This window comes from Macrotis lagotis, chromosome 7 (assembly GCF_037893015.1).
Source record: "Macrotis lagotis isolate mMagLag1 chromosome 7, bilby.v1.9.chrom.fasta, whole genome shotgun sequence".
Classification (NCBI taxonomy): Eukaryota; Metazoa; Chordata; class Mammalia; order Peramelemorphia; family Peramelidae; genus Macrotis; species Macrotis lagotis.
Window position 1 is genome coordinate 144,876,665 of NC_133664.1, and position 27,184 is coordinate 144,903,848.

At 35.3% G+C, this 27,184-nt stretch overlaps 1 protein-coding gene across 1 annotated transcript in view; it reads left to right on the forward strand.

Annotated features, from left to right (window-relative positions):
- Positions 1 to 27,184, forward strand: part of DOCK4 (dedicator of cytokinesis 4) — a 345,771-nt gene that overhangs the window by 254,979 nt on the left and 63,608 nt on the right. Inside the window, exons 28-32 of the mRNA XM_074195289.1 lie at positions 1,171 to 1,246; positions 4,112 to 4,212; positions 4,739 to 4,797; positions 21,950 to 22,098; positions 25,343 to 25,428. Of these exons, the coding sequence (XP_074051390.1) occupies positions 1,171 to 1,246; positions 4,112 to 4,212; positions 4,739 to 4,797; positions 21,950 to 22,098; positions 25,343 to 25,428 (471 nt within the window). The remainder of the gene's footprint in view (positions 1 to 1,170; positions 1,247 to 4,111; positions 4,213 to 4,738; positions 4,798 to 21,949; positions 22,099 to 25,342; positions 25,429 to 27,184) is intronic.

Genomic DNA, 27,184 nt, shown 5'->3' on the forward strand with positions numbered 1-27,184 from the left:
ACAACTGAACAAAAAACAATATTGTTTCTCCTTTCTTCCTTTTGTTTATCCAATAGATGTATTATGTATATGAAAGCTTGCTCTGACAATCCAGAATGTACTCTGGTTGCCCTGACCTGTCTGCCTTGTACCTGTTCATGAAGGCCTTTTTCAGGCTTTACTTCTTCTGTGAAACACTTCCTAATCACTCCAAACCACATTGTTATCCTTCTCTAAACTCTGATAGCTAGTCTGGTCTATTTGACACAATTTACCACTTCATTTATCATGGTTTCTCCTGTGACCTAATTGCTTCCTATGAGTAAATCTTACCTTTTCAACTAGTTTAAAAACTCTTTGAGGAAAAGGACCAAGTTGCCCATTATTCTGATATTCCCAATAATCTTAGATGAATATTAAGCACATAGCAACCATATAGTAGATTGTGACTTTTATTCTGATCTCTTCCTCCCCTTCCTCCCCCTGCCCCTGCCAATAGCCCCCCTGTCATGGAGACATGTCTGTCTTCTCAGTAAAATAGAAACATAATTGTGTTTAATCTTTTCCTGGTTTAAAATCTGGTTTAAATAATTTGTGGCCAACATATTAAAAACATCAAAATACCATCTTTTCTAAAACACATTAAATTAGTCAGTTTTCCTAAATAAGACTCCATGACTTCAAATTGATTTTCCTAGTGTTTCTAGCCCTTTGTGTTTATTATACAATTACCTAAGATTTCCATTTATGCTCTCTATTAGTTGATTTTTATTAAGTCAATGCATCATTGGTACAAAGTGAAATAGGCAGAATCATAACAATTTATACAACAGCAATATTACAGAGATAGTCAACTTTGAAAGATTTAACAATCCTGATTAACATAATATCCAAACCTAATTCCAAAGTATTCATGATGAGGCATGCTGTCCTCCTCCAGGTAGAAAGTTGGTGAAATTAGAGTGCTTAATGAAGCATATTTTCCTTTGTTTCTCTTCTTCCTTCTTTTTGGATAAAACTAAAGGGGAAATTTGTTTTGTATCATTACATGTTTATAATGTTTGTTGTTTTTTCCACTTGCCTTCTCAATGGGTGAGAGTTGAAGAAAGGAAAGAATCTGGAACTGAAAATGAAAAAAAAAAGGAAAAAAATCAGTTCTTCTACATAATGTTTTTTTTCTTTAATTCCTAGTGTCATCATTACAACAGTTTTATACCTCTCAGATGCCCTTCGTAAGAATTTCTTAAATGAAAACTTTGATTATAAGGTAAGTGTCTATTTAAATGATTGCCTGATGTTCTATTTCATCCTTTGTACAGTACTAAACTAAATATTTTTTTGTAGTTTTTGCTAAAAAGTTAGGAGTTTTTCCTTAATAAATGAAATCCTGTAGCAATAACTTCTTAACCTGCTTTAGTAGCCAGACTGTCATCCCGGCTCCTGGAGTGAAGGAGGCTAAAAGATGACTTGCTCATGATTTCTGATTGGGTTACGCTGGTTTAGTATGGTATACTCCAGGGAGCAAGGGGTCACTAATGGGATGTAAACTGACCAAACTGGAAATGAATAAAAATCAAAATGCTTTTGTTTATTGGTAGTAGGACTTGGTCCAAAGGTAAATAGCCCCTGTATTTTCAGTCTGAGATGGGGAAACCAAACATCAAAACAAAACCAAAATAATAATAAAATTGGGACAGATTTGAATTCAGGTCCTCCTGACTCCAGGGCTGGTGATCTATGCACTACACCACCTAGCTGTCCCCTTCTTCCTCTTTTTTTTTTTTTTTTTTGCAAGGCAAATGAGGTTAAGTGTCTTGCCCAAGGCCACACAGCTAGATAATTATTAAGTGTGGGATTTGAACTCAGGTACTCTTGACTCCAGGGCTGGTGCTCTATCCACTGCATCACCTAGCCGCCCCCCCCCCCTTCCTTTTAACCTCCAAATCATGTGAATAGAAGTCCAGAATGATGTTTTTAGAAGAATTTATTTTAGTCTTAATGAAGCTGAATGAAGCCTAGGTATCCTTCTCATCTCACATTTCTTATTCAAGATAAATCAGACTTTGGTCAGAGGAGACAGAATGTCATAGCTTTCTTCATATTTAAAAAAAAACTAGTCTAATTCATGTAGAAGTGCATGAGAAATTATGAAATGCAGTTTTATGCAAGACAAATTAGTAATAAAGGGAGTGATAAAGATAGTATAATGGAAAGAGCATTGGGCACAGAAGTCCTACATTTTTGAATACCATTTCTTCTCCTAACTAGCTGTGTGATTTTAGGCAAATTATTTAGCCTCTCATATCTTTAACTTTCTCAAATTATTTCTAATGTTCCTTATAACTGCAACATTTGTAATTCTGAAATAAGATTGAAAAAATGTATTGTCTCCATTGAGTTCCCATTTTGTTTCTGATACTGCACTAATTTTTTCTTTCCTATCTTTTATATATGAATTCAATATCCAAGATATATTAACCTAGGGACAGTAAATAATTATAGATGTTGTAATTTAAAAGACTAGAATTTTCTTTCTATCTTTTTGTATAACTCTTGTTTTTATATCACCATTTCTGAATATCTCCTCATTCATCTTCCCTAGGAATGGGGAGAGGAGGTATCATTTGTAACAAAGGTTTTAAAGGAAAGGCTATATAAAAAGTCAGTTTTACAAAACTAGCCAACAAAGTAAACCATTTTTACTAGTAGGTGCATATACCAATCCTACAATCACTTATCTCTAAAAAATATTGGAAGATTTATTTTCTCTTATTTTAAAATTCTGAGGCCAAGCTTGTTTATTATATTTAAAGAACCTGTTGATGGAACTTTGGATTGATTTAACTCTTATGATATGTGATTTGAAACTATGCTAAGAAAGTAACTAAAATATTCATATCCTTTGAGCCAGAGATTACTCCCACTTATGTAAAAGACTGAACCAAAATATTCATATTAGCACTTGTTGTAGTAGCAAAGATCTGGAATCAAATGCCCATCAATTGGGGAGTGGCTAAATAAATTACGGTACATAAATGTAATGAAATTACTCATTATAAGAAAGTGATGCTTACTATAAATTCAGAGACACATGTAAAACATATGAAACAATGAAGAATAAAATAATAAGCAGGAAATTCATATGCAATCACTATAAAAACAAGTAGAAAGAATAACAAAACAATAGAAATTGAATGCTATAAAATTATAATGATCATACCTTGACCCCAAACAGCAGTATAATATACTACTCCCGTTTCTCAAAGTAGAGAACATTAAATATGATATTGACCTTCAGTTATATATTGATTAGTCAGGACTTTTGTCTGAATTTTAAAATTCTTTATTACATGTTGGTCTCTCTGAAATAGAAAAAAAGATATATATTTATAAGTGGTATAAAAACAAAGAATCAGTAAACATTAAAATAAATAAATAATTTCACAACATTCATTTTTGATTTTTGGTCCTTTTTTGTAGTCAATTGTGCATATTGTTTTCCTGGTTCTGTTTACTATACTCAGCATCAATTTATATAACTATTTCCTTGCTTCTGAATTCTGTGCCTTAAGTGGCTTGCCCAATGCCACACAGCTAAGTAAATTAGTAAGTGTCTGAGACCAGATTTGAACCCAGGTACTCCTGACTCCAAGGCCGGTGCTTTATCCACTACGACACCTAGCTGCCCCTGTATGTGTGGTTTTGATAGTAATTTAGTACCTTATTTATATGGTTGTTATCCTTTTGGGATTTTTTTCTTCAAATTTTAACACTTAAGGAATTTGAAAATGACATTTTTTTTTTTGCAAGGCCAATGGGGTTAAGTGGCTTGCCCAAGGCCACACAGCTAGGTAATTATTATGTGTCTGAGGCCAGATTTGAACTCAGGTACTCCTGACTCCAGGGCCGGTGCTCTATCTACTACGCCACCTAGCCACCCCAAAAATGACATTTTTAAAAGTCCATCCCAAAATTTCATCTTTCTCATATCTCAGTACCTTGAAAATATTTTGGTCTGTAATGATATACAAATAATTGGCCACTTTATGTGGATCATATCATATATACCATGAATTGTGTAATGATTTTACGAGATATATTGCAGCATTTACATATCTTATTCTTCCTTTAGATCTGGGATTCCTACTTTTACCTTGCTGTCATTTTCATAAACCAGTTGTGTCTGCAGTTAGAGATGTTCACACCTTCCAAAAAGAAAAAAGTTCTGGAAAAGTAAGTATGAGAATTGACTCATATGATAAATACTGAATTATTAAAGAGCACATTCTTCACATCATTGGAAATTCATGAATGCTAAGTTTAAATGAACACAATATCAACAGCTTTTTATGCCATAAGAAAAAACATTGAGTGTTAGGATAAAAAATAGACTTTGTCAAATATACATGATCTTTGACATCTTTTCTAGCTGTGAGTTTCTGTGGTCAACTATGACAAATAAAGATGAAAATAAAATGGAAAATGAGAAGCATTTTTATCTTTAAATTTTAGTTATTTGGGTTTACTTGCATAAGTTGTTCAATCATTTCTATATTTTTGAATGTTCTAAAGTTGGATATGTAACAAATAAACTTAAGAAACTGAATGTGTGAATTGATGGAGATTCTCAAATATATTATGTGAACTTGACATTAATTGATAGAAGTGGATCACCTGATTCAGAATAATAATATAAAATTACTTATCATTGTTCTACTCTTTATTAACATTTCTTTAATCTTAGATTATTTGTTTTCAGATATGGTGATATGAGGGTAACAATGGGTTGTGAAATCTTCAGCATGTGGCAAAATTTAGGTAAGTAATGAAAAATAAACCATTTTTATCATGCAGTGTAAAAATACTTTTAATTGTAGTGATAATGAAGAATGAAGAAAGGAAATATTCAAAAAAGACAAAATGTGTAATAAAACAGTTTTAGGTGGAAATATCCACAGAATTTCTTCAATTTGATGAGATTTGCAACTAATTTTTCTGTAGCCTTTTTTTAAAAAATATTTTATTTATTTTTGTAACTACATGCAATGGTAGTTTTCAATAAACTTTTTGGCAAGGTTTTGAGTTTTACATTTTTCTTCCTCCCTCTGTTCCCTCCCCCTTCCCCTCCCCCTTCCTGAAAGCAATCTCATAGTCTGCAGTGTTTTTGAAAAAAATACTAAAACCATAACTAGGGAGAGGTGCTTTGCTCTAGAGCACCACCATTCAGAGAGTATACTTCTTGCCACTGGTAGTTGCTTCCTTACTGTTCCTTTCGCTTAATCATTGGATCCTTCTGTTCGAATTATGTAATTGTTTCTTCTCCATCATTTAGCTTCAGGTCACCCCTCACCCCATGTTGTCATTGAAACTGTTGTTTAGTTGGTTTTGTCCAACTCTTTAATTGGACTTTTTTAGTTGACTTTGTGATCCCATTTGGGCTTTTCTTGGCAAAGATTATTGAGTGTGTTGCCATTTCCTTCTCCATTTAGAGATGAGGAAGCTTAGGCAAACAGAATTAAATGACTAGCCTGGAGTCATACAAGCTAGTAAGTATCAGAGATCAAATTTGAACAAAGATCTTCCGACTCTGGGCCCAATTCTTAAGTCACCTAATTTCCTATAAGAAACTTTCAAAGGAAATCACAGGTGCTGAGTTAATTCATTTTCAATCCCTTTCTCCAAAAATTTGCTGTTCTGTTATTCAGCTATGTACAACTTTTTGTGTCCCTATGAAACATACTATTTATGGGATTTTCCTTGGCAAAGGTACTAGAATGATTTACTATTTTCTTTTCCAGTGGATTAAGGCAAAGAGAGGTTAAGTAATTTGGCCAGGCTCACACAGGTATTGTTTAAGGCCAGATTTGAACTAAGTCTTCCTGACTCTAAGCCCAGCTCTCTTTTCACTGATCAAAGTAGCTGCCTCCTGTTCCAACTGTACCTGATTTCATTTGACTTGTACAAAAGCTACCCCTGAGATGATGAAGATAAAGTAAAGAGGGGTGCAGGGGAGGAATAATAGTAATGATGGATGCTGATGATGATGATAATAAGTAATTAATGTCTTAAGGTTGCAAACTGCTTTACATTTTATCATATTCAAACCTTATATCCCTCAAATATATATAGTTTTATTATCCTCATTTTTCAGGCAAGAAAACTGAGGTTGATAAAGGTTAAGTGACTTGCCTAAGGTCAAACAGGTAGTGTTAGAGGTCAAACTCAGGTCTTTCAAACTCCTAGGCCCAGTGCCCCATCAACTGAGGGTCTTCTTATACTTCTTATACTTCCCCAGCATAGCTTAGCCTTGCTTCTGTCCTGGGCAGTAATCATGCCAGTAGCAATTTACTGGGTTCTATCCTATTCTAGGTTCTCTATCTCCCATTAATATAATGCAACAATCCAGAACATTGATGATGATAATGTTTGTCCTTCCTTCTTGAAGAAGACCATGACATCAGGGAGGTGATGCCATGACAAGTATATGAATTGGATTTGAGTGAGGGGGTATTGTGTTAAGTCACTATCCTTACTTTTTCTTCTGGAGCCATCTGAGTTCAGTGGATCAGGACAATTTGAGATAACCCAGGTTGTGAGACAATCAGGTTTAAATGACTTGCCCAAGATTATACAGCTAGTAAATTAGTCTGAGGCCAGATTTGAACCCAGGTCTTCTTGACTTCAGGGCCAGTGCTCTATCCTCTGTACGTCTAGCTGCCCTTGATCCAGGACATTATCTTGCCTTGAAATGTTATATCCTAAATTTCAAGACCTTTCCCCATGCCTACCCCTTTTCTCATAACTGATTTATTTTTTCTGGTTGCCAGAATATGTAGATATAGTCCTGAAAAATATGATAATCTTTGATTTTTGATAATTAATTGGTAATCAAAATTAAAATCACTCATTGATCCAAGAAAATAAGTACCATATTTCTATTGATTTATTAACCTAGATAACTGCTCAGTTTCTAAATGGTGAAGCTACAAATTCTCTAAAGTTCAGCTTCAATAAAGTATTAACCTTGAGCTTCATTATTCTGAAAACTTTATTCCTTTAAGCCACATCATAAAGAATATTACAAAAAGATTTTTAAATATCTGTAGTTGCTAAGAGACTGTTATTTAAATTTGATTAATTATCCTCACCACATAAGACATATTATTTCTCCAGATTGACAGAGCAGACCTGGTCACACTAGAAAGAACTAGCATTCAGAAGAGAAATTGTTTTAGAATTTCATTGGCACTAGATCTTTTCTAGACATTAATAGCTTATTTAATTTGATCACTATTTTCAGCTATATAAATGTATTTTAAATATCTGCTCTTTTATCATTTGATTTCTCTGGTTATTAAAGTAGCTTATCTCTTTGAATTAAATATGTGATAAGTTGAATGCTTTTTCTCTTATTTTTTTTTTAAGAATATGTTACAGGTACAGCTAAGAGCACCAGCCCTGGAGTCAATAGGACCTGAATTCAAATTCGGCCTCAGACACTTAATAATTGCCTAGCTGTGTGACCTTGGGAAAGTCAGTTAATTCCATAAATAAAGAAAAAAAAATTTTTAAAAGAATATGTTACAGAGCCAGGCTTGGGCATGTTTCTGCTTATAAAGTAATGGATACCAACCAACTCAGTAGTTATAAATATCACTCTTGCTACATGAAAGTTTGGAATATGATGGGCATATTTCATGAAGATGTATTTGTTGATATTCCTTCCTTATTTTTCTTTCTCCCAGTATATGATAATAAAACCTATATCATAAAGAAATATTCAATGAAACAGATGTTGTGTGCATTCCAGACTTCTGACCAATTGAAAAAAAGTCTCCCTCCTTTCTGGCCACCTTTTTTGTCTTCTGATTAGAATGGAAACTCCTTAAGGACTGGGGAGTGTCTTTGTTTTTTAGTACTAGCACTTAGCATAGTGCTTAATAAATGATGATTAATAAATGCTTTATTATTCATCCATTCATTTATTGCCTCTAAGTTTTAGGTGGTATTGTAATGAACTTCAAAAGTTGCACTTTTTGAGTCTTCTGAATTAATTTATGACATTTTCTTGTCCTTTTTCTGTCTTTCATTAAAGAAACTATTTCAATGAAATGATGACCCTGATTTCCACAGGGTTGTAAATTTGAACCATGCTGATTCTGACTCATGGTATGGTGTTCCCAGACCTTGGGTAAATTTGTCTTTTCCAGTAAAAGCATGTTTCCCTAAGTGCTAGGCAGTAGTGCCAACTATTCACATCTGTGACACAGTTTCCAAAGTGGTCAGAATAAACCTCAGGGCAAGTTATGGAATACATTTTTGCTTGCTTGTCATTTATTTTCTGATGTTAAATGAGTGCAGCTGAAAGCTCTGGCTGAAGACAACTTAGAGATTCCTGGCATTAGATGCTAGTGTAGCTCTGTGGTCTTCATCCTTGGGCTACAATACTTAGATTTGTACTTTGATGATCTAGCTGTAATGTAATAAATGTTTGTTTGGATCCACCTAACCTCTAGTTAATATAGAATTTTCAGATTTCTAGACTTGTGTAATAACATGTATCTGTTTTAGGAAAGATGACTAAAAGACTCTTGGGTTCATCCAAAAGTAGTGCATGTATTGATTTGCCTTCTTATAAGGCAAAATGATTTGTTTCCGAAAGGGAAGTAAATTACACCAATAAGTTTTAATCCCCAAGGAACTTTGGCAATTCCCTAGTAATATTTGACAGTTTCTAAGGGATGAAGTACTGTGACTAGAAAACATTATAAGTGGAGGATACCTAAATTTACCTTGCTTACTTGACTTCAAGCCTTTAGAAGATGGGCCTTATCCTATCAAGGAGAACAACCAGGATAAGTAGATAATCAGCCAGTTAATAATTGATATATATTTCCTAAGGAATCCCTAAGTAATAGGCATTGCTAAGGCTATAAAGAAAACAAAAATAGCCCCTATGCTCCAAGCTAACATTGCCCCATTGCGGGGGGGGGGGGGGGGGGGGCAGCTCAAGAGCATCTCTATAAATAAATAAAAGATAAACATAGGTGATAGGTGGAAACTAATCTCAAAGGCAAAGGCACAAATAACCAGGAAAGATGTCTTTCAGAATGTAACATTTTGATTTTTTCTTGAAGAAAGTCAGGGATTCCAAGAGGCACAGATGTAGAGGAAATAAATAGAGAATAACCAATGTACTCATGGAGAAGAGAGAGCAGTGTGTAAGAAATAGCCAGCAGGCTCAACCAACTTTCTTTTCCATTAATATACTTATTTAATAATCTCTTGTGCCAGTTTTTTAAAGAAATTGTCATTAATTATATGTTGCAGCTTCTTTATGATACTTGTGCCTTATGGGTTATAAGTCTTTTAAGATTATGGTATCCATGATTCACAACCATGTAGGATCATTGGGAATATATTGGTTTGAAAGAGATAGGCTTGTTTCAACAAGAGTTACAAATTTGCTCATTGGGTTTACTTTTAATTATTTCTCATTTTTTGTTATATGTAAAATTTTAAGCTGTAGAATTTTAAGGAATCTCCCATCTGTCTACTTTAAACTAATAAACATATATATGAGATGAAGAAACAAGTTCAAGAATTCAAAGAATATTTTAATTTTAGTTTGGGGTGGGGAGAGAGAGAGAGAGAGAGAGAGAGATTGAGATTAGGAGAGTCCAGTGTCAGGCCCAGATTAATGAATCATTCCATACTTTTAACTAGTTTCTTTTTTGTCCTTTGCATTTGAAATGCCACTTATTATAGACTTTAAACAATAGTCAGATGAATGCTTTATAAGTGCCTATTTTATTTGTTATAGACTTTAAACAGAGGCAAAACCTATTCAATTGATTTGTATTTCTATGTCTTTTTTTTAAGTATGCATCTTTTTCTTTCCAGCATTGTCTGGCAATGGAGAGGTTAGTCATTACTACTTAGGTCTATCCTCTAGCATTTATTTTTCAGCAGAGTTTGTTTATTCTATTTTCAGATGAAGTAAAATTCTTACTAAATATATAAAGCAGGCACTTTCTCTCACATTTGCAAACATAGCATCTAGTGACTGCTGTAGAAAAATCAATACTTCCTAGGCAGTCTGTTCTGTGGACAAATATAAAACTCAAGGGGACTGAGTTGCAGGTGTCCTAAATGCTTTATAACAAGCTATGTGACTGTTAGTGATGAGGAATTCATATTAAATCTACAGGGATAACAGAAGTTTGTTTTGATATTGTCATATTCTATAAGAGCTCAGAATTGTGTCTTTAGCCTTAGAAAGACTCTGGGGGGAGATCTTCTAGGAGAGAACCTACTGAGGTTTTCTTAGTCCTGTGTTTCCAAGGCATGTTTTATAGTCTACTATATTGTAATATGATGTAGTTACATTAGATGCAACCTCTTCACAAGTAGGGATTGTTTCTTTTCTTAGATTTGTCCCCCAGGTATGTAGCAAAATACTTGGTACATTGTAAGTACCTACTAAATGCTAGTGGGTTGATTAAAATTGTTCTAAATTTCTAGGCAGGGATTTTAAGTTTGGTCCCTGAAAGAATAAGCCTGTCAACAGAATATCAGCTCATCAAATTCACACAAGAGTATCTTGGCAGAGAGATTGAAAAGTGCAACAAGGGGTTAGAAAAAAATAAAAACGAATGGAAATTAATCAATCCGTCAACAAGCATTTATTAAGAAGGATGTGCTTGGTTCTGAGAATACAAAAACAAAACAGTCTCTGCCCTTGAGAATTCTGCTTTTTATTAGAGGGAAATAAGATATACACATATGAGAAAATTCCAAATAAAAACCAAGGTTTTTTTCATTGTTGAGACTAGAAGTTGGAAAGGTGAGAAAGGAAAGATATTAGGAGGTGGTATCTGAGCTGAACTTTGAAGGGAACAAGGGACTGTCTGAAAGAATGCATAAGTCAGAAAAGAATGCATTCCCTTCTTAGCAGCTAACCTGTGCTTTAGAATTATCACTTTGGTACTTACATGGAGAATCAATTGGACAGGGAAGAGACTGGAATCAAGGATCACAATTAAGAAACTTGCAATGCAGGTGAGATGTGAATGTAGAAAATAATACAGATGTTAAAATACATAGGGTTGGAGAGAGAGTTAAGCATCAAGATTCTAAGGCTGCATACATAGGTGACTAGATATAAAAGATGGTACCTCCAACAAAAATGGGGAAGTTGGGATTGGAAGGGAGAAAGTATTAAATTATGCTTTGAATAGATTGAGTTTGAGATGCTTAGGGAAAATCCAGATTAGAAATATCCAATTAGCAATTGTTGATGTGAAACTGGAGTTCAGGAGAAAGATTAGTACAGGAATTTTTTATTTAGAGGTATTTACATAGAGTCATTTACATGACAATTGAAATTCATGGTTCATGATAGAATCCCAAAGAGAGATTGAGTAGAAGAAAAGCATGAGGATTCAGGACCAATACTTGGGATAACCCACATTTACTCAGGGGGACATCGATGATGATCCAGCAGGAGAGACTTCTAAGAATTGACCAGTTAGATAGGAAAGTAGGAGAGGTAAGAATGAACTGTCATGAAAACCAGGAGAGAACACTTGGAGGAAAACAATGTCAGTGATGAACAGATAGTCTATGTCTCTCGTCTTGCAAATCTATCATGAATTGCTCTTATCCAAATAATCTTCATGATACTCTGCTCTTATCATATGATTCCATTGGTTAAAAACTTTCAGAGACTTCCCAAAGCCTAGCACATGATATATAAATTCCCTATACTGGCACACAAGATTTTCTACAATCTGTTTCCAACCTACATATCTGGCTTTATTTCACACTACTTTTCTGTTCTCCGTTCTTATTTTGTTTTTCCCCTTTTCTTTGCATTGGCTCATACTGCTTCTCATATTTGGAATAGACTTCCCTTCTTCATTTCTCCCCAATATCCACCTACTGAAATCCTTTTCCTTAAAGATGTAATTCAGGTGTTACCTCCTCCATGAAGCCTTTCCTGATCCCTCTAGATGGAAGTAATCTTTTCCTCCTTCAAATTTTTTTTTAGGTTTTTGTAAGGCCAACTGGGGTTAAGTGGCTTGCCTAAGGCCACACAGCTAGGTAATTATTAAGTGTCTGAGACCGGATTTGAACCCAGGTACTCCTGACTCCAGGGCCAGTGCTTTATCCACTACGCCACCTAGCTGCCCCTCCTTCAAATTTCTTAAAAGGCACTTTGCACTCTATCTATCTACATATAATTTAATTGATATTTAGCTATTTATCTATATGCTTCAGTGACTGGGTTCTATTCTTTGTTTCCTAATCACCTTTCAGGGTGCTCCAATAGAATAGGTACTTAATACATGTTTTATGTATCAGAATTTATTTGTGGTGAAAAGGGAAACCCAAATGGAAGAGAATAATAGAAGAATGAATAAGATCATTTGAGGAGAAAAATAGGATAACTATTCACTTATTCAGAGGAAACTATCCCAGGAATGAAGTAGTCAATTGCAATAGAATCTTTCAGTATTATAGTACAGTATTGCCATACTGCAATAGAAAGGGGTCTTAGATCGAAATCAGAGGACCTGGTATAGAATCCAACCTAGATCATCTACATTCCATTTCTATGACCTTGGTCAAGTAAAACCTCCCTAGACCTCAGTTTTCTCACTGATAAAATTGGAAGTATGTGCGTGTGTGTGTGTGTGTGTGTGTGTGTGTGTGTGTGTGTGTGTGTGTTGGTGGGAGGGGGTGTCATATTGGATCAGATACCAACAGTCCTCTAATCCTAATCTGACATAGACCATAAGAAGGACTTTGTTTCACAAAATGACCTATTTGTTAAGGGAAGAACAAAATGAACTGGGAAAGATTAGATAGGAGAGCAAGCACACTTATTAATGCTCTTACATCTAGTCTGAGGGAGAAGAAATAAAAGCAATGGGATTCTAGATTAGATATCTTCTTTTCAGATAGAAACCAGATACTTTACTTAGTTAAAGCAGCAAGAATTTAAAAAAAAGCAGCAAGAATTATCAGTTAATCTCTTGCTCTCCCTCTTCTCCTCGATCTTCTTCCCCCTCTCTATTTTCTCTCTTTTTCTACCTCTTTTCTCCCCCACAATGGAAAAATGACAAAACCCTTATAACATATACATAATCAAACAAAATTAATTCCCTTCTTGGGCATGTCAAAAATATATATCTTGTTCAACTCCTTGAATCCATCATCTTTTAGTCAACTTTGTCATCTCTGGAATCACAGGATACTGCTTTAATCAGGGTGCTTAAGTCTTTCAAAGTTGTTTGTTTTTATAAGGCTATTACCCTCATTTAAATTGTTCTCACTCAGTATCAGTTAATACAGTTCTTCCCATGGTTTTCTGAAATCATATTGTTCATCACAATGTATTACATCACTTTCATATGTCAAATTTTTCAGTTATTCCTCCATTGAAGGTTGCTATGCCCCTTAGTTTCCTGTTCATTGTAATCATAAGGAAAGAGTGGGACAGCTAGGTGGCACAGTGGATAGAGCACCATCCCTGGAGTCAGGAGTACCTGAATTCAAATCTGTCCTCAGACACTTAATAATTATCCTGCTATGTGATCTTGGCAAGTCATTTCACCCCACTGTCTTGCAAAAAAACAACAAAAAAAGCTTCTATTATTACTTTTATGCATATGATTCTTTTTCCTCTCTCAAAGATGTACTTCAGAGCTTTGTTTTTCCCATGGAGAAAGTGTTCCTCCCAGACCCAAGATGATATTCTCACAGGATGATACATGCTTGTATCATGTATTAGTAATTATTGTAGATTCTATCCTAAGTCATTCAAATACAATATTGCAACATAAAATAAGTGAATGTGTCATCTGAGTTTATTGCATAGAGTGAGGACAGTTAGATCATATTAATCAGGAAAAGCTTTCTTGAAAATACATTACACTTTCTGCCCCAGAAAAAAAAATATGCTTGGCTTTTAAACATTTTAGATGGTTGCCCTGGTTACCTAAGAGTAATCACTGTAACAGAGACTCATTTACATATCATTGTCCCTTCTCCTAGAAGACTGGTGCTCCTGGAAGTATCACTTTCTGAGTTAGACTTGTAGGTGGCAGGTTAGTTGTGTGACCCTGGTTGAATCACTATGATTCTCCTAGTTTCTATTTCCTTATCCACAAAGTAGGGATAATCGTAGATTATTTTAGAATAATGCTTGACAACATATTTTGTTTCCCTGAAACCCTTTCAACCACAAAATATATTGAGAACATCAAGAATATTTTAATATACTGCTCCTAATAGTCTTTTAGATTTATTCATTAAGTGTTTAAAATAACTACAATGATAACTTTTTCCCCAAAACCTCCAAATTAAAACTTATATAATTGTAATTATAAAATATTAAATTTATTTTACCTATAATTATGAAAATTATATAAAATCATGGACAGCTAGGTAGTACAGTGGATAGAGCACCAGACCTGGAGGAAGATTCATTTTCCTGTGTTCAAATCTGGCCTTCAGACACTTATTAGCTATCACTTCACCCTGTTTACCTCAGTTTTCTCATCTGTAAAATGATCTGGAGATGGAAATGGCAAACCACTCCAAGTCTTTTTGCCAAGAAAACCCCAAATGGGGGTCATAAAGAGTCAGATATGCCTGAAAATGATTTAATAATAACAAAGTGCCTGCTTATTTGGAAGTTAGCTTTACCTTGAAGACCCTTCTAAGGCTAAAAAGACATGAATCTATACTTGTATAGAGAGCTGCTTATTGTACAGTGTAATTTTCCCCCCCACATCTCAGTTTTCTGGGCACCCTGTGCATTGTGCTACCTTAAGAAACAAAATAAAAGGAAACATAATTAATGTGCATGCATTTAACTCTAAAATTGGCAAATGATTGTGGACAATATGGCTTTAGATCCAAAATCTAGCACAAAAGATGGAAGTTAAAAAAGAACATGAAGAGGGAAAAAAATAAGCTTTCTTTTGCTCACTTTCATTGATTGCTCAGTTAGGTTCAAGTTAGTGTTTTTAATTATTTATTCTAGTTTATCCTAGCAAAGCTGTATTTGGAAACGAATACAGTATGATTAAAAACCTATATTCTTTTAAGGAGTATAGTTTTTTAAGAGACAATTGCAATTAATCTAAGATAAATTAAGAAAAACAACTCAAAGAGAAGGATAAAAGCTTCTTGAGGGCAAACATTGTTTTGTTTCTATCTTCAGTGGCCTAGCAGAGTGTAGTCCCCCAAATAGGCTCCAATTAAATATTTGGTAGTCTATATATATAAAGATAGATGATTTTTGTACTTGAGGTACATCTGTTCCTTCACTGTTTGATCTAGCTCATCTATTAGGCTTTCCATGACTGTTTCATCCTGTACTACTTACTTTATCATGGTCTTGGCAATTTCTTGGAGCCCTGATTTATTGCCTTCCTTACTGATAACTTGTAGTGACCCCTATTTGTTTATTATTAGAAAAACTCTACAATCTAATCTTTCCAATTTAACACACATTTTGCTTTGCTATCTAGCTGTGGATATATAAAATGAATGTAGAATTTTGTAAAATTTAAAAGCCTTAAAGCTTTATAAGAATCCTTGGATCTGCCTAGCTGTGTGACTTTGGCAGGGCAGCTAGGTGGTGCAGTAGCTAGAGATTGGCCCTGGAGTCAGGATAACCTGAGTTCAAATATGACTTCAGACATTTAATAATTGCCTAGCTGTGTGACCTTGGGCAAGTCACTTAAGCCCCACTGCCTTAAATAAATAAAAAAAAATTTTAAAAGGGTCCTAGGATACTGAATGATAAATGACACCATGAGAAGAGGACATTTTCTCTTCTTCTTTGCTAAGGTTAAGGAAACTTAGAAAGTGCTCCAAAGAACTTTCTGCTTTATATAGTGACACTATTGACTATACTCTTTGATCAAGAATATCTTTCAGCATCAAGGAGTTAGATACTTTGGGGTATTTTTCACTTAAAGAAAACTTTCTAAGTGGAAATTCCTGTGAAAATAGTGATTGCTCTGTAATTTCCATCCCTGTGGGCAATTTATACAGGCCATAACCTCTCCACCCCTCATATTTTGTGTTTCTTGTTCATGTCTTTCTAAAGACAATCTATCAGCTGTGTGGAAAGTCTTCCTCTTGTTATTTTAATACCTGCATGATACTTAGGGGTAGTTCTGTTTTCTGTCATTTTTACTACATAATGACTTCTCCTTTATCTATCTTTTGAGTCTTCATTCATCTTTTATATCTTACAAATCAGTTATTATAGATAATAGCTTGTGAATACATGAATAATGAAAAATTTCTCTTCTCTCGGAATTCAAACATGCATATCATATCACATTTATACATATATATTATATATGCAAATATGTGTATGTGAATGTATATGTGAATTTATGTGCACACATGTATATGTGTATATTTGTATGTATATACACCAATTTTATTCTTCTTGCCTATTGCTGCTCCATATTTTGTAATCACATTGCATATTTGACACAATATTGATGTTAAGGAGATGAGTTTTGTGGCAATGCTTTAGGATCATTCAGAGTACTTCAGAATTTTCCAAAAGGAGTCCATCATCAATGAGAGTATATTGCTATAAAATGGCATATTCCATTTAGCATCTCTTTCTTGTCTCCATTACATTTGTTTTTTTAATAGAAGCTCTTGTAATGACCTGGCTTAACTGGATTTCATTTTAACTGCTGCGTCACTTTTTCTACTCAAAATGTTTTTATGACAAGTCTTCCAGCCTCCTTCTCTTCAATATTTTGGAAATGAATTTACATTTTTTATTCAAACTTTATGTTGCTCTTAATTTTCAAAACTCTTCAAAAGATAAGTTTTTATTATCTGGGGGAATTATTCTAACTATTTTGAATTGGTAAAATTTATCTAAGAAATGGACATGGAGGGGGGGCAGAGCCAAGATGGCAACTAGAGAGGATTTTCTCTTAGGTGCTCTCTCTCTGATATTTCCAAACTTATAAACTAAGGACTCTAACTAAATTTTTGAGAGATAGAATCCACAGAGGGATCTGGTGAGGCAGTTCTCCAGTCCAAGGTAACCTGGAAAAGAGCAGAAAGGCTCCGCTCCACTGGGTTAGAGGGGCGGCCTGCCAGAGTGAAGGAACTTCAGCCTCCAGGAGGCAGCCCCAGGGTGCTGGGAGCTGGCTCCCAGCAGTGGAGGCAGTTTCCCGACTTACACCCCAGGGAGCACTGGGCACAACTTGGGGGATCAGCCAGGGAGCTCTGCCAGAGTGAGCACTGAAGCCCAGCCCTCAGGGCACTCAGTGAGCAGGAACTAGAAGCAGGTGGAGCCTGTAAGCAGGAGCCCCCAGGCATGAGTGCTGAGCCTAGGGAGGGGAGTGGAGAGAGACTGCTGAGGTCTATCCTCTGTCCCTGGAACAGGACTCTGGGGCTCTGACCACATTCAGATCCTGATTGCAGTCTAGGCCCCCCATAGAACAGCAGGGACCCCCAACCTCAGCCCCGTGGCAGAGGGGTGCACTTGTGGTCATTCACACACCAGGAGGGAAGACAGAGCCTCTAACACAGAGATCCTTGTCGGGGAGAGGTATCCCAATAATACTCAAAAGCTCAGGAAGCACCCCAAAACCAGGAACAGGCTGGGGAAATGAGTAAACAGAGAAAAAGAGGACCATCATTGAGAAATACTTTGGCTATGATCTCAAGAAGGATCAAAATACTCAATCTGAAGATGAGGAAGTACAAACTCTTGCATCTAAAGACTCCAAGAAAAAAACAGACATTGGGCTCAGGCTATGACAGAGCTCAAAAAAGACTTTGAAAATCAAGTGAGAGAGATAGAAGAAAAATTGGGGAAAGAAATGAGAGAAATGCAGGAAAAACACGAAAATGAAGTCAGTAGCTTAGTCAAGGAGATCCAAAAAAAAAAATGCTGAAGAAAATAACATGTTAAAAACCAGCATAGGTCAAATGGATAAAACAGTTCAAAAAGTTATTGAGGAGAAGAATGCTTTAAAAAGCAGAATTGACCAGATGGAAAAGGAAATTAGAAAATTCTCTGAGGAAAACAAATTCTTCAGTTGTAGGATGGAACTGAGGTAGGCTGATGATTTTATGAGAAATCAAGACACAGAAATCAAGACACAGAAATCCAAACCAAAAGAATGAAAAATTAGACGAAAATGTGAAACATCTCATTGAAAAAAAATTGATATGGAAAACAGATTCAGGAAAGATAATTTAAAAATTATTGGAATACCTGAAAGTCATGATCAGGAAAAGAGCTTGACATCATTTTCAAAGAATTACTACAGGAAAATTGCCCTGATATCCTAGGAGCAGAGGGTAAAATAGAAATTGAGAGAATCTACTGATCTCCCTGAGAAAGAGATCAAAAAAAAAAAACCAACCACCAAGAATATTATAGCCAAGTTCCAGAACTCCCAAGTATTACAAGCCGCCAGGACACAAATCAAATGTCGTGGAGCTGCAGTCAAAGATCACACAGGACTTAGCAGCAACTAAATTAAAAGCTCATAGGGCTTGGAATATAATATTCCAGAAGGTGAAAGAGCTTAGAATGCAACCGAGAATCAACTACCCAGCAAAACTGAATGTCCTCTTCCAGGGAAAAGGATGGACTTTCAGTGAACCAGGGGAATTTCAAATGTTCCTGTTGGAATGGTCAGAGATGAACAGAAGGTTTGATCTTCAAATATAGGACTTAGGTGAAGCATAGAGAGTGGAGGAGAAGGGGAAAATATGAGGGACCTAATGATGATGAACTATGTGTATTCCTGCATAGCAAAATGATACTGATAATACTCAAATGAAATTTCTCATTTGATAGAGCAGGTAGAAGGAGCTTTTATAGATGAAATACAGGAGAGAGCTGAATTTGAAGATATAATATAGTGTAAAAATGGAGTCAATGGCTAAAAGGGGAAATATAAGGAGAAAGAAAAAGGAGAGGTGAAATAGGCTAAGATATTTCACATAATAAGATTTTTTCTTTACAGTGAGCTATTGCAGTGATATGGAAGGGGGGATGGCAAAGGGGAATGAGGCCATCTGCATTCTCATCAGAGGTGGTTAGGAGAGGAAACAGATTATATATTCAATGGGGTATAGACATCTAGAGTAGGAAGGAGAGAAGGGGGACAAGGGGAAGGAGGGGATGTGAGTGATGGAAGAGAAGATGGACTGTCGGGGGAGAGTGGTCAGATATAACACATTTTCTTTTTTACTTCTTGCAAGGGGCTGGGATTAGATGGCCTGTCCAGGACCATAGGGCCAGGTGGATGCTGGGCCTAAGGGGTGGCACGTGGGCTCAGGGCCAGTTGGCCCCAGGGCTGGGGATCTGTCTGCTGTACCACTCAGCTACCCTAAATCACATTTAAGAAGAGGGACAGAGTGAAAGGAGAGAGGAAAATATAGTATATGGTAGTGGGGAAGTATGAATGGAGGGAGTTGCGATCAGCAGTGGCAACAGTAGAAAAATATGGAAGTAGCTTTTGTGATGGACTTATCATAAAGAATGTGAGCCACCCATGACAGAGCTGGAGGTGTTGGACACAGACTGAAGCACATTTTTTATTATTATTATTTTGGGGGGGGGTGTTGCAGGACAAATGGGGCTGGGTCTCTTGCCTGGGGCTGCACAGCTGGGTGATTGTTGGGTATATGAGGCTGGATTTGGACCCGGGTGCTCCTGGCTCCAGGGCCGGTGCTCTGTCTGCTGCACTGTCTGCCCCTACTATTATTATTATTATTATTATTATTATTATTATTATTATTATTATCATCATCATCATCATCATCATCATCATCATTTTATTTTATTTTGGGTCTTTTTTTTGGTTTTTGCAGGGCAATGGGGTTGGGGTGGCTTGCCTGGGGTCACACAGCTGGGTGATTTTTGAGTGTCTAGGGCTGGATTTGTGCTTGGGTGCTCCTGGCTCCAGGGCTGGTGCTCCCTCCACTATGCCACCTGGTTGTACTTATTATTATTATTATTATTATTATTATCATTAATTTTTTCTCTTTATTTTACTTTATTGCTCATGTGGATCTATATTTTTGGGGGGGGGGGTATTATGTTTACTCTTAAACAAGAATATTTTAGTAATGTATTAAAAAACATCACTTGTACAAAAATAAGAATAAATTAATTAATTTTTAAAAAAAGAAATGAACATAGAGTCTACTTTTGCCCATTTCCTTTTTTTTTTAAAGGATAGTCCAGTCAAACAGTTATTTAAATACATTTGGAGCTGCTGTCAAAAGATTCCATATCTTCTTCTCTTGCTTTTTAATTGTTGTTTACCATGACTTTTACTCATAACTAATCAGTGTTCTGACTGTCATTACTTTACAAAGGCATTCCCATTATGGTAAGAAAGTCTCGTACCTCAGTCATTCTGTATATTGTAATCTTGAGCCAGAACTTCTTCACTCCATGCTTACTGTTTAAATGCCAGCCCAACTAAGTCCCAAGATGCTTATCACTTGACTGACTTTGGGTTGATAAATTTTTTACCATTAAATCTCTTTAAAACTATTTACAAAGTCACAGATGAGTTGTAATATATGTTGATATGGGAGCACTTACCTCAATCCTTGAAGATTTGAAATTAAATTAAAGTCAATCCTATTTTATCAAATCATAGAATTGGGAACAGTGTCAAAGGACAAGTCCAACCCATACCTAAATGAGAATTCATTCCACAGACCCTTAGAAAGTGATCATCCAGATGCCATATGAATACTGCAAATGAAGGGAAATCCCCCACACTCTGAGGAAACTTGTTTTATAAACTGCTAATAAGTTGTGTTCCCCACCCCCATGTCAAGTCTAAATTGACTTCTGGAATTCCTACTCATTGCTGTTAATTCTACCGTCTGAGTCCAAGAAGAATACTTCATTCCTCTTCAGCAAGACACCCATTCAAACAATTGAGGATAGCTATTCGCTTCACACCCTTCTCCCAAGTATTCTTTTCTCCCTAGATCCTCTGCTGATCCCTTCTTGTTATGATCTCAAAGATCCCTTAATTTTTGAAATATCTGTGTTAACTAGCATTTTGCAAGAGATACTAGGTATTTTTCATTTATACTAACAACCCAACCCATATGTGAATAGAGGCACAGTAGATAGAATATTGAATTTTGAGTCAGGAAGATAAGTTCATATACTTCTTCAGACCCTTATTTACTCTGTTATTCTGAGCTAGTCACTTAACTTCTCTGTGCCTCATTTCTTCATCTGTGAAAAAAGTATAACCTTATTATGAATAAGCTCCTTGCAAGTAGCCATTGTTTCATTTTTTTATTATTTGTATCCTCAGTACCTAGTATATACCTGTACATAATAAATGGTTAATAAAAGCTTTGTGATTTATTGAAAACATTTCCAGTATTCTTATTACATAGTCTTATTACATTGTAGAACAGTGATCTCATTTTTTTTGCACATGATTATTTTTTGCTTTGAGAAATTCTGACACTAAGGGAGAGCTGAGAGACTCATTCAAATAGAAGTTCAATAAGATTCAAAGTGTACCTTTTGAAAACCAGTATTTGAGCCAAAATATTTTCCTAAAGAAAAAAACCTTCTCATTTAAAAGGGGAATTCATGGGAAATGAGATTCACTTTGCAGAAATTCACTCTTAAAACAATTTTCCAAGGGTATCTTTTCTTTTCTTTTCTTCCTTTTTTTTAAAGGTCACACAGTTAGGTAATTATTGAGTGTCTGAGACCAGATTTGAACTCAGGTTCTCCTGACTTCAGGGCTGGTGCTCAATCCACTGTGCCATCTAGCTGCCCCAGACCTCTTTTTTCCTAATGTGAGAAAAAAGTTTTAAGACAATGATATCTTTTGTTATCTCTTTCATACTGTGAATTGTCTGAATCACTGTCAAATTCAGATTTCTCTATTTTATTTAGGAGAACACAAGCTTCATTTCATTCCTGCACTGATTGGCCCTTTCTTAGAAGTGACCTTGATACCTCAGCCAGACTTACGGAATGTAATGATTCCTATTTTCCATGATATGATGGACTGGGAGCAAAGGCGTAGTGGCAACTTTAAACAGGTAAGTGCAAACTTCTCCCCATGCAGATAGAAAAGCTCAGTCAAGTGCATTTTAGAGATCATGAAGTTCTTTATGAGTTTTTTTTTTTATGACTGTAAACCATTCTTATCTCCCTGTCTTCGTATCTCTAGTACCTTAGCACAGTGACTGGCATAGAATAAAAACTTAATAAAGATTTGACCAATTAAATTGAATTAATTAAATTTTAGTGGAAAGAGTATTTGACTTACTGAGGAATCAAGACACTTGATTCCCAATCCTGTCTTAATGGTGGGTGGGGGAAGAAGAGAGGAAGAAAAATACTGAGTAAAGAATCTACAGAAATTTCTTCTAGGCTTGGAATTGCCATTAATTAACTGTACCTTGGATGGTTCATCCTCTCTGGACTTTGGTGTTTTTATCTATAAAATGAAAGAGTTATATTAGGTTACTACTGAGGCCCCTTTCAATTCTAAAATCTCTAATTCATGGATTCTAATAGCTCTCATCCTACCATAGCCTATCTGTAGCCAAAGCCTTTTGATTTCGTCTTTGAAACATCTCTGGAATATGCTCCATCTCCTCTGACAGGTCATTATTCTAATGCAGGCTTTCATTAACCCCTACCTCGATTATTTCAATAACCTTCTGATGTGTCAGTGTATCCTCCCTTCAACCACTAAGATGATTTTCCTAAAGTGCAGCTCTGATCATGTCATTCCCATGATTAAATAAATTCCAGTGACTCTGAATGTCATTCAAAACCCTTCATAACCTAACTCCTTCCTACTTTTCCAGTCTTCTTACATCTTACCCTCCAAGACATCTCTCCAGTCCAAAGACACTGGCCTCCTGGCTGTCCCATGATCAAGACACTACATCTTTTGCCTCTGGGCATTCTCTCACTCTGACTTTTCCCTAAGCTTGAAAAACTTTCTCCTCTATTCTGACTGCTGATTCCCCAGCTTTCTTTAGGCCCCAACCAAATACAAACTTCTCCAGGAAGTCTTCCCTCAACCCTTCTATATACAAGTTCATCCCCTCTGTTACTTTCTATTTGTCCTATATATAGCTTACTTTATACTTTTGTTATCTTCCCCATTAGATTGTAAGCACCTTGAGGACAGGGACTGCCTCTTTTTGTATTCTCAGTGCTTAAAGCATTTCTTATCATATACTATGCACTTAATAAATATTTACTAATTGATTAATTAGTCATGTTATCTTAGATGAATTACTTTACCTCTTTGGAAGGGCCTCAATTTTTTCCCCCTGGTAAAATGAGTATGCTATTCTAGGTTACTTTTAGCTCTAATTTTCTATAAGCCTGCAATTCTCTATCTTAAAGCTACCAGTAGCATTGCTTGGCCAGCAATAAGTCCCAATTAGGGAAATCCTAGAGTTTTGGGGGTTTTGGTTAATGGTTTTTGAGAAGGGCTTAAATGCTATGAGCTCTGGATATTGTATTTGTAGAGTAGTTTGACTTTGTTCATTTCATATACTGTGTGTTGTATTGATCTTCTCTTTAAATGGATGAGGATTAATTTAAAGGAGAAAAGCAATTGAAACACAGAAGAGACACCTTAGTTATTCTGTGATTGTTCATTGACATAGGTTTCACTTCAGTTAAATGACTTACTCAGAGTCACCCAGCTAGCACTTTCAAAAGTAGAACTAGCAAATGAATGAAGACCAACTAGAAAATTCTACTAGAGAAAGAAATTTTTTGGTGTGTTTTTCTATTAATTAATTTTTTTTCCAATAAGAAATTGTAGTTTCCTTTATATAAGGTCAAGTATTGACAGAAGAGTCTCTTCTTCTCCAAGGAGGCATAATTCATTTTCTTTCCCTTTTACCATGTCCTATTACAGATGAGGTTATAGATTTCTCCTCCTCATACACAAAATTCTAAGAGGAGAGCTAATACCCTTGAAAATACAAATTGTTGTTGTTGTTATTTTACTAACCTTCTAAAAACATTACTTTTTTCTATCCACCTTTAATGTTAATTTGAAAATTGTTATATCTCTCACCTTTACATACTCTTTTTAGCTGAAGTTCAAAAACATGATCTGCCTTTGGATAAAGGGAAGTGTCTGATTTATAGAAAAATAATCATAGCAATACTTATGGTAGTAAAGAACTGGAAATTAAGTGGATGCTCCTCATTTGGGGAATAGTTGAACAAATGGTGGCATATGAATGCAATGGAATATTTGCTGTTTCTTATTGTACATTATAGGAAATTCAAAGAAACATGGAAAAAATTGTATGACCTAACACAGATTTGTATGAAATAAATATGTACCAGCAAGACCTGAATTCAAATTCATCCACAGAAGCATGTTGGATGTATAGTGTGAGGCCAGCCACATAACTGCCTGCCTCAGTTTCCTCATCTTTAAAATGAGGCTAATAATAGCATCCATCTTGTAGAGTTATTGAGCATAAAATTATATAACACTTTGAAACCACTTTTCAAGCCTTAAAATGCAATAGAAATGTTTGCTAGAATGTACAAAAGCATCATGGTAATGTAAATGTAAAGAACGCTAAAACCGAATTCTTGAAAACTATAAAAAAACCGGTATTGATCCTGGAAAATAGAGAATAGAATTTATTCTCTTTTCAGCAGAGAAAGTGGGGTGAAGGGAGCAGGTTGTCAATAGAAATTGAATGTGACATACATCTTAGAGACAACATCTGAATTTGAGTCCTTTTCTGTCGGGGTGGGGGGGAGAACAGTGTTTATTCAGAAGGATTGTGATATTGAGGGGAAAAAAAGGGGGCCAGTAAAACTTTTTTAAATGCAGAGCCCCAAACTATTGTTGAGAAAGTAATCAACTATTTGCTTGAAATTTTTGTTTTGATGGGAAGGGTACTTTTAAAAAAGAAAACAAGTTATGACTTGCTATTCATTGCAGCCCCTCACTGAGAATTCAGGCAGTGGAGCTGGGCTACTGGCTTTTTTGTTTGAATCCATAAATAGATAGCTGCCTTAGCAGCAGCAAATTCTACTCAGCCAGTAGTTTGAAGTCACGTTGCTCCATTTAAATTAGCCCTAAAAAATTCCAAGGGGACCGTCGCCATTGAACATAGCAAGTAATGTGACCTATCATTAAATTTATAATTTTTTTCTGAGATGAGAGCGTCTTATATGACTGTTTTCTTTGCAAAAATACATCCACATTTTTCAGTTAGTCTAGAAATCCTATTTGTGAAAGAAGAGAGAGGAAAGAGCGGCTAATATTTGACTATGTTTCAGGTGGAGGCCAAACTGATCGATAAATTGGATAGCTTGATGTCAGAAGGCAAAGGTGATGAAACTTATCGTGAGCTCTTCAACAGCATGTGAGTAATAAATTATCGCATCTTCGTTTCATTCAGTTGTGTTGGTGCAAAAGATAGGTGATTCAGCCTCACTGTGGATGAAAACTACACAAACAACTCTGGTCTCCCAGGAGAGCTTTGTCTTCTTGAAGTGTGAAATAAAGGATAATTGCCTAACTCAGGCAAATGGCTCTTATTATGTTGATGATTAGACTTGTCTCTTTATTTTCATTTGTGATTGGGACAGGTTACATGTGTTACATAATAAAATTCTCTCTTTTTCATGCCTAATGATATAAAAATTAGGAAATGTGGTGATGACTTTGAGTGGAGATGTAGGGAGAGAGGAAATGTGGGGAATCATTAGGTTAGTGGATGATGCTTTCCAGTGAAATCAAAGTATATGAGTTAGTTAGCTCCTGATTTGCATCTGTCCTTAAAAATTAAACACTTGTTGATTCCATTCTACAAATATCTCATTGGAACTGACTGCTCAGGAATTATGATTTGCTTGTGAAGATTTTCAAATTAAAATTTCATTGGCATTTTTTTTTTAGTCCAAACTCTGTTCTGTGTGAAGGCTAGAAATGAATAATGGACCCTGCTCTGCAGAACCTCTAAAGGAACTTTGAGATTGTTCATAAAAGTAGAATTAGTTTCTAGTCACAGATATGGAATTATCAATTGATCTTCTATAGTGTTTTCAGTAGTCTGTGTTTGAAAGGGTCAAAATAGATATTTGAGGATGATTTAATGCTTTGGAAATTTCAGGCTGGTCCTTTATTTTCTCAAAATTTTTCTAAGTGTGTGCTTTAAAAATACTGGCAAGCTTACATATCTTTTTTTTAGGAGTGATTTCTTCTTGTTTGAAGGAAGCAATTCCCTTATCTGTTGATTGTAAAATATTGGCACTGTGTTTTTTAGAAGTGCAAATTAATGCAGTTCTAGGCTTTGTAGTTAAAGGAATATATTAATATTCACCTCTAAATAGCTGAAAGCCAAACACAAAATTCCCAAAACAAATAAACATGAAATCCATTGTGATTCTTAATTCGGAGCAAGGATAGGATGTATTAGATAATATTGTGAATGACAGAGCAGACCAAAATTCAGCTTGCATGTGAAAATAATTGTTATCAAAGCACTAAGGGAATTTAGACTGAAACAAAAAAAAGTGGAGGAGTAAATGAATTGTCTTGGGGAATGATAAAAGAAGTTCTTTGTGCAACATTCTGCACAGCACCATGTTCATGTGATTAATGCCATAATTAAACTCAAACTTTTATTAATAATACACCAAGTATTCATTCATCCTAGTATGCAGGGTATCTATCTTTCTATGACAAGAGTTTAGCAAGGATTCTGATTAAAACCTCCTCTAATGTTATAAATTATTTTCTACAACAGCTCTTAGATGTGTTCTTCATTTGTGGCTTGAAAAGAGAACAAAAGTGAGAAAGCTTTCAATGAAATGATTCTTTAAAGATTTGTGGCTCATTTTTTTGGAATGATTTCATAAGATTAAATACTTACATAATTCCATAGTAACTCTTGATTTCTTTTTTATTAAAAATGCCTGATAGCATCTAATTTGTATGATTTATGCATAAATGTGACTTCGAAACATAGGATGATCCCTGACATTGGGGAAAAAGTTAGCAATCAAAATATCAGGTCTTCTGCAGTTATGAATCTTTTGGTACCTGATACATTATGTTGATATTTTTATCCTTGCCTTGCCTTTTTAGCATAGTTTCCCAAAGGTGGCAACAATATT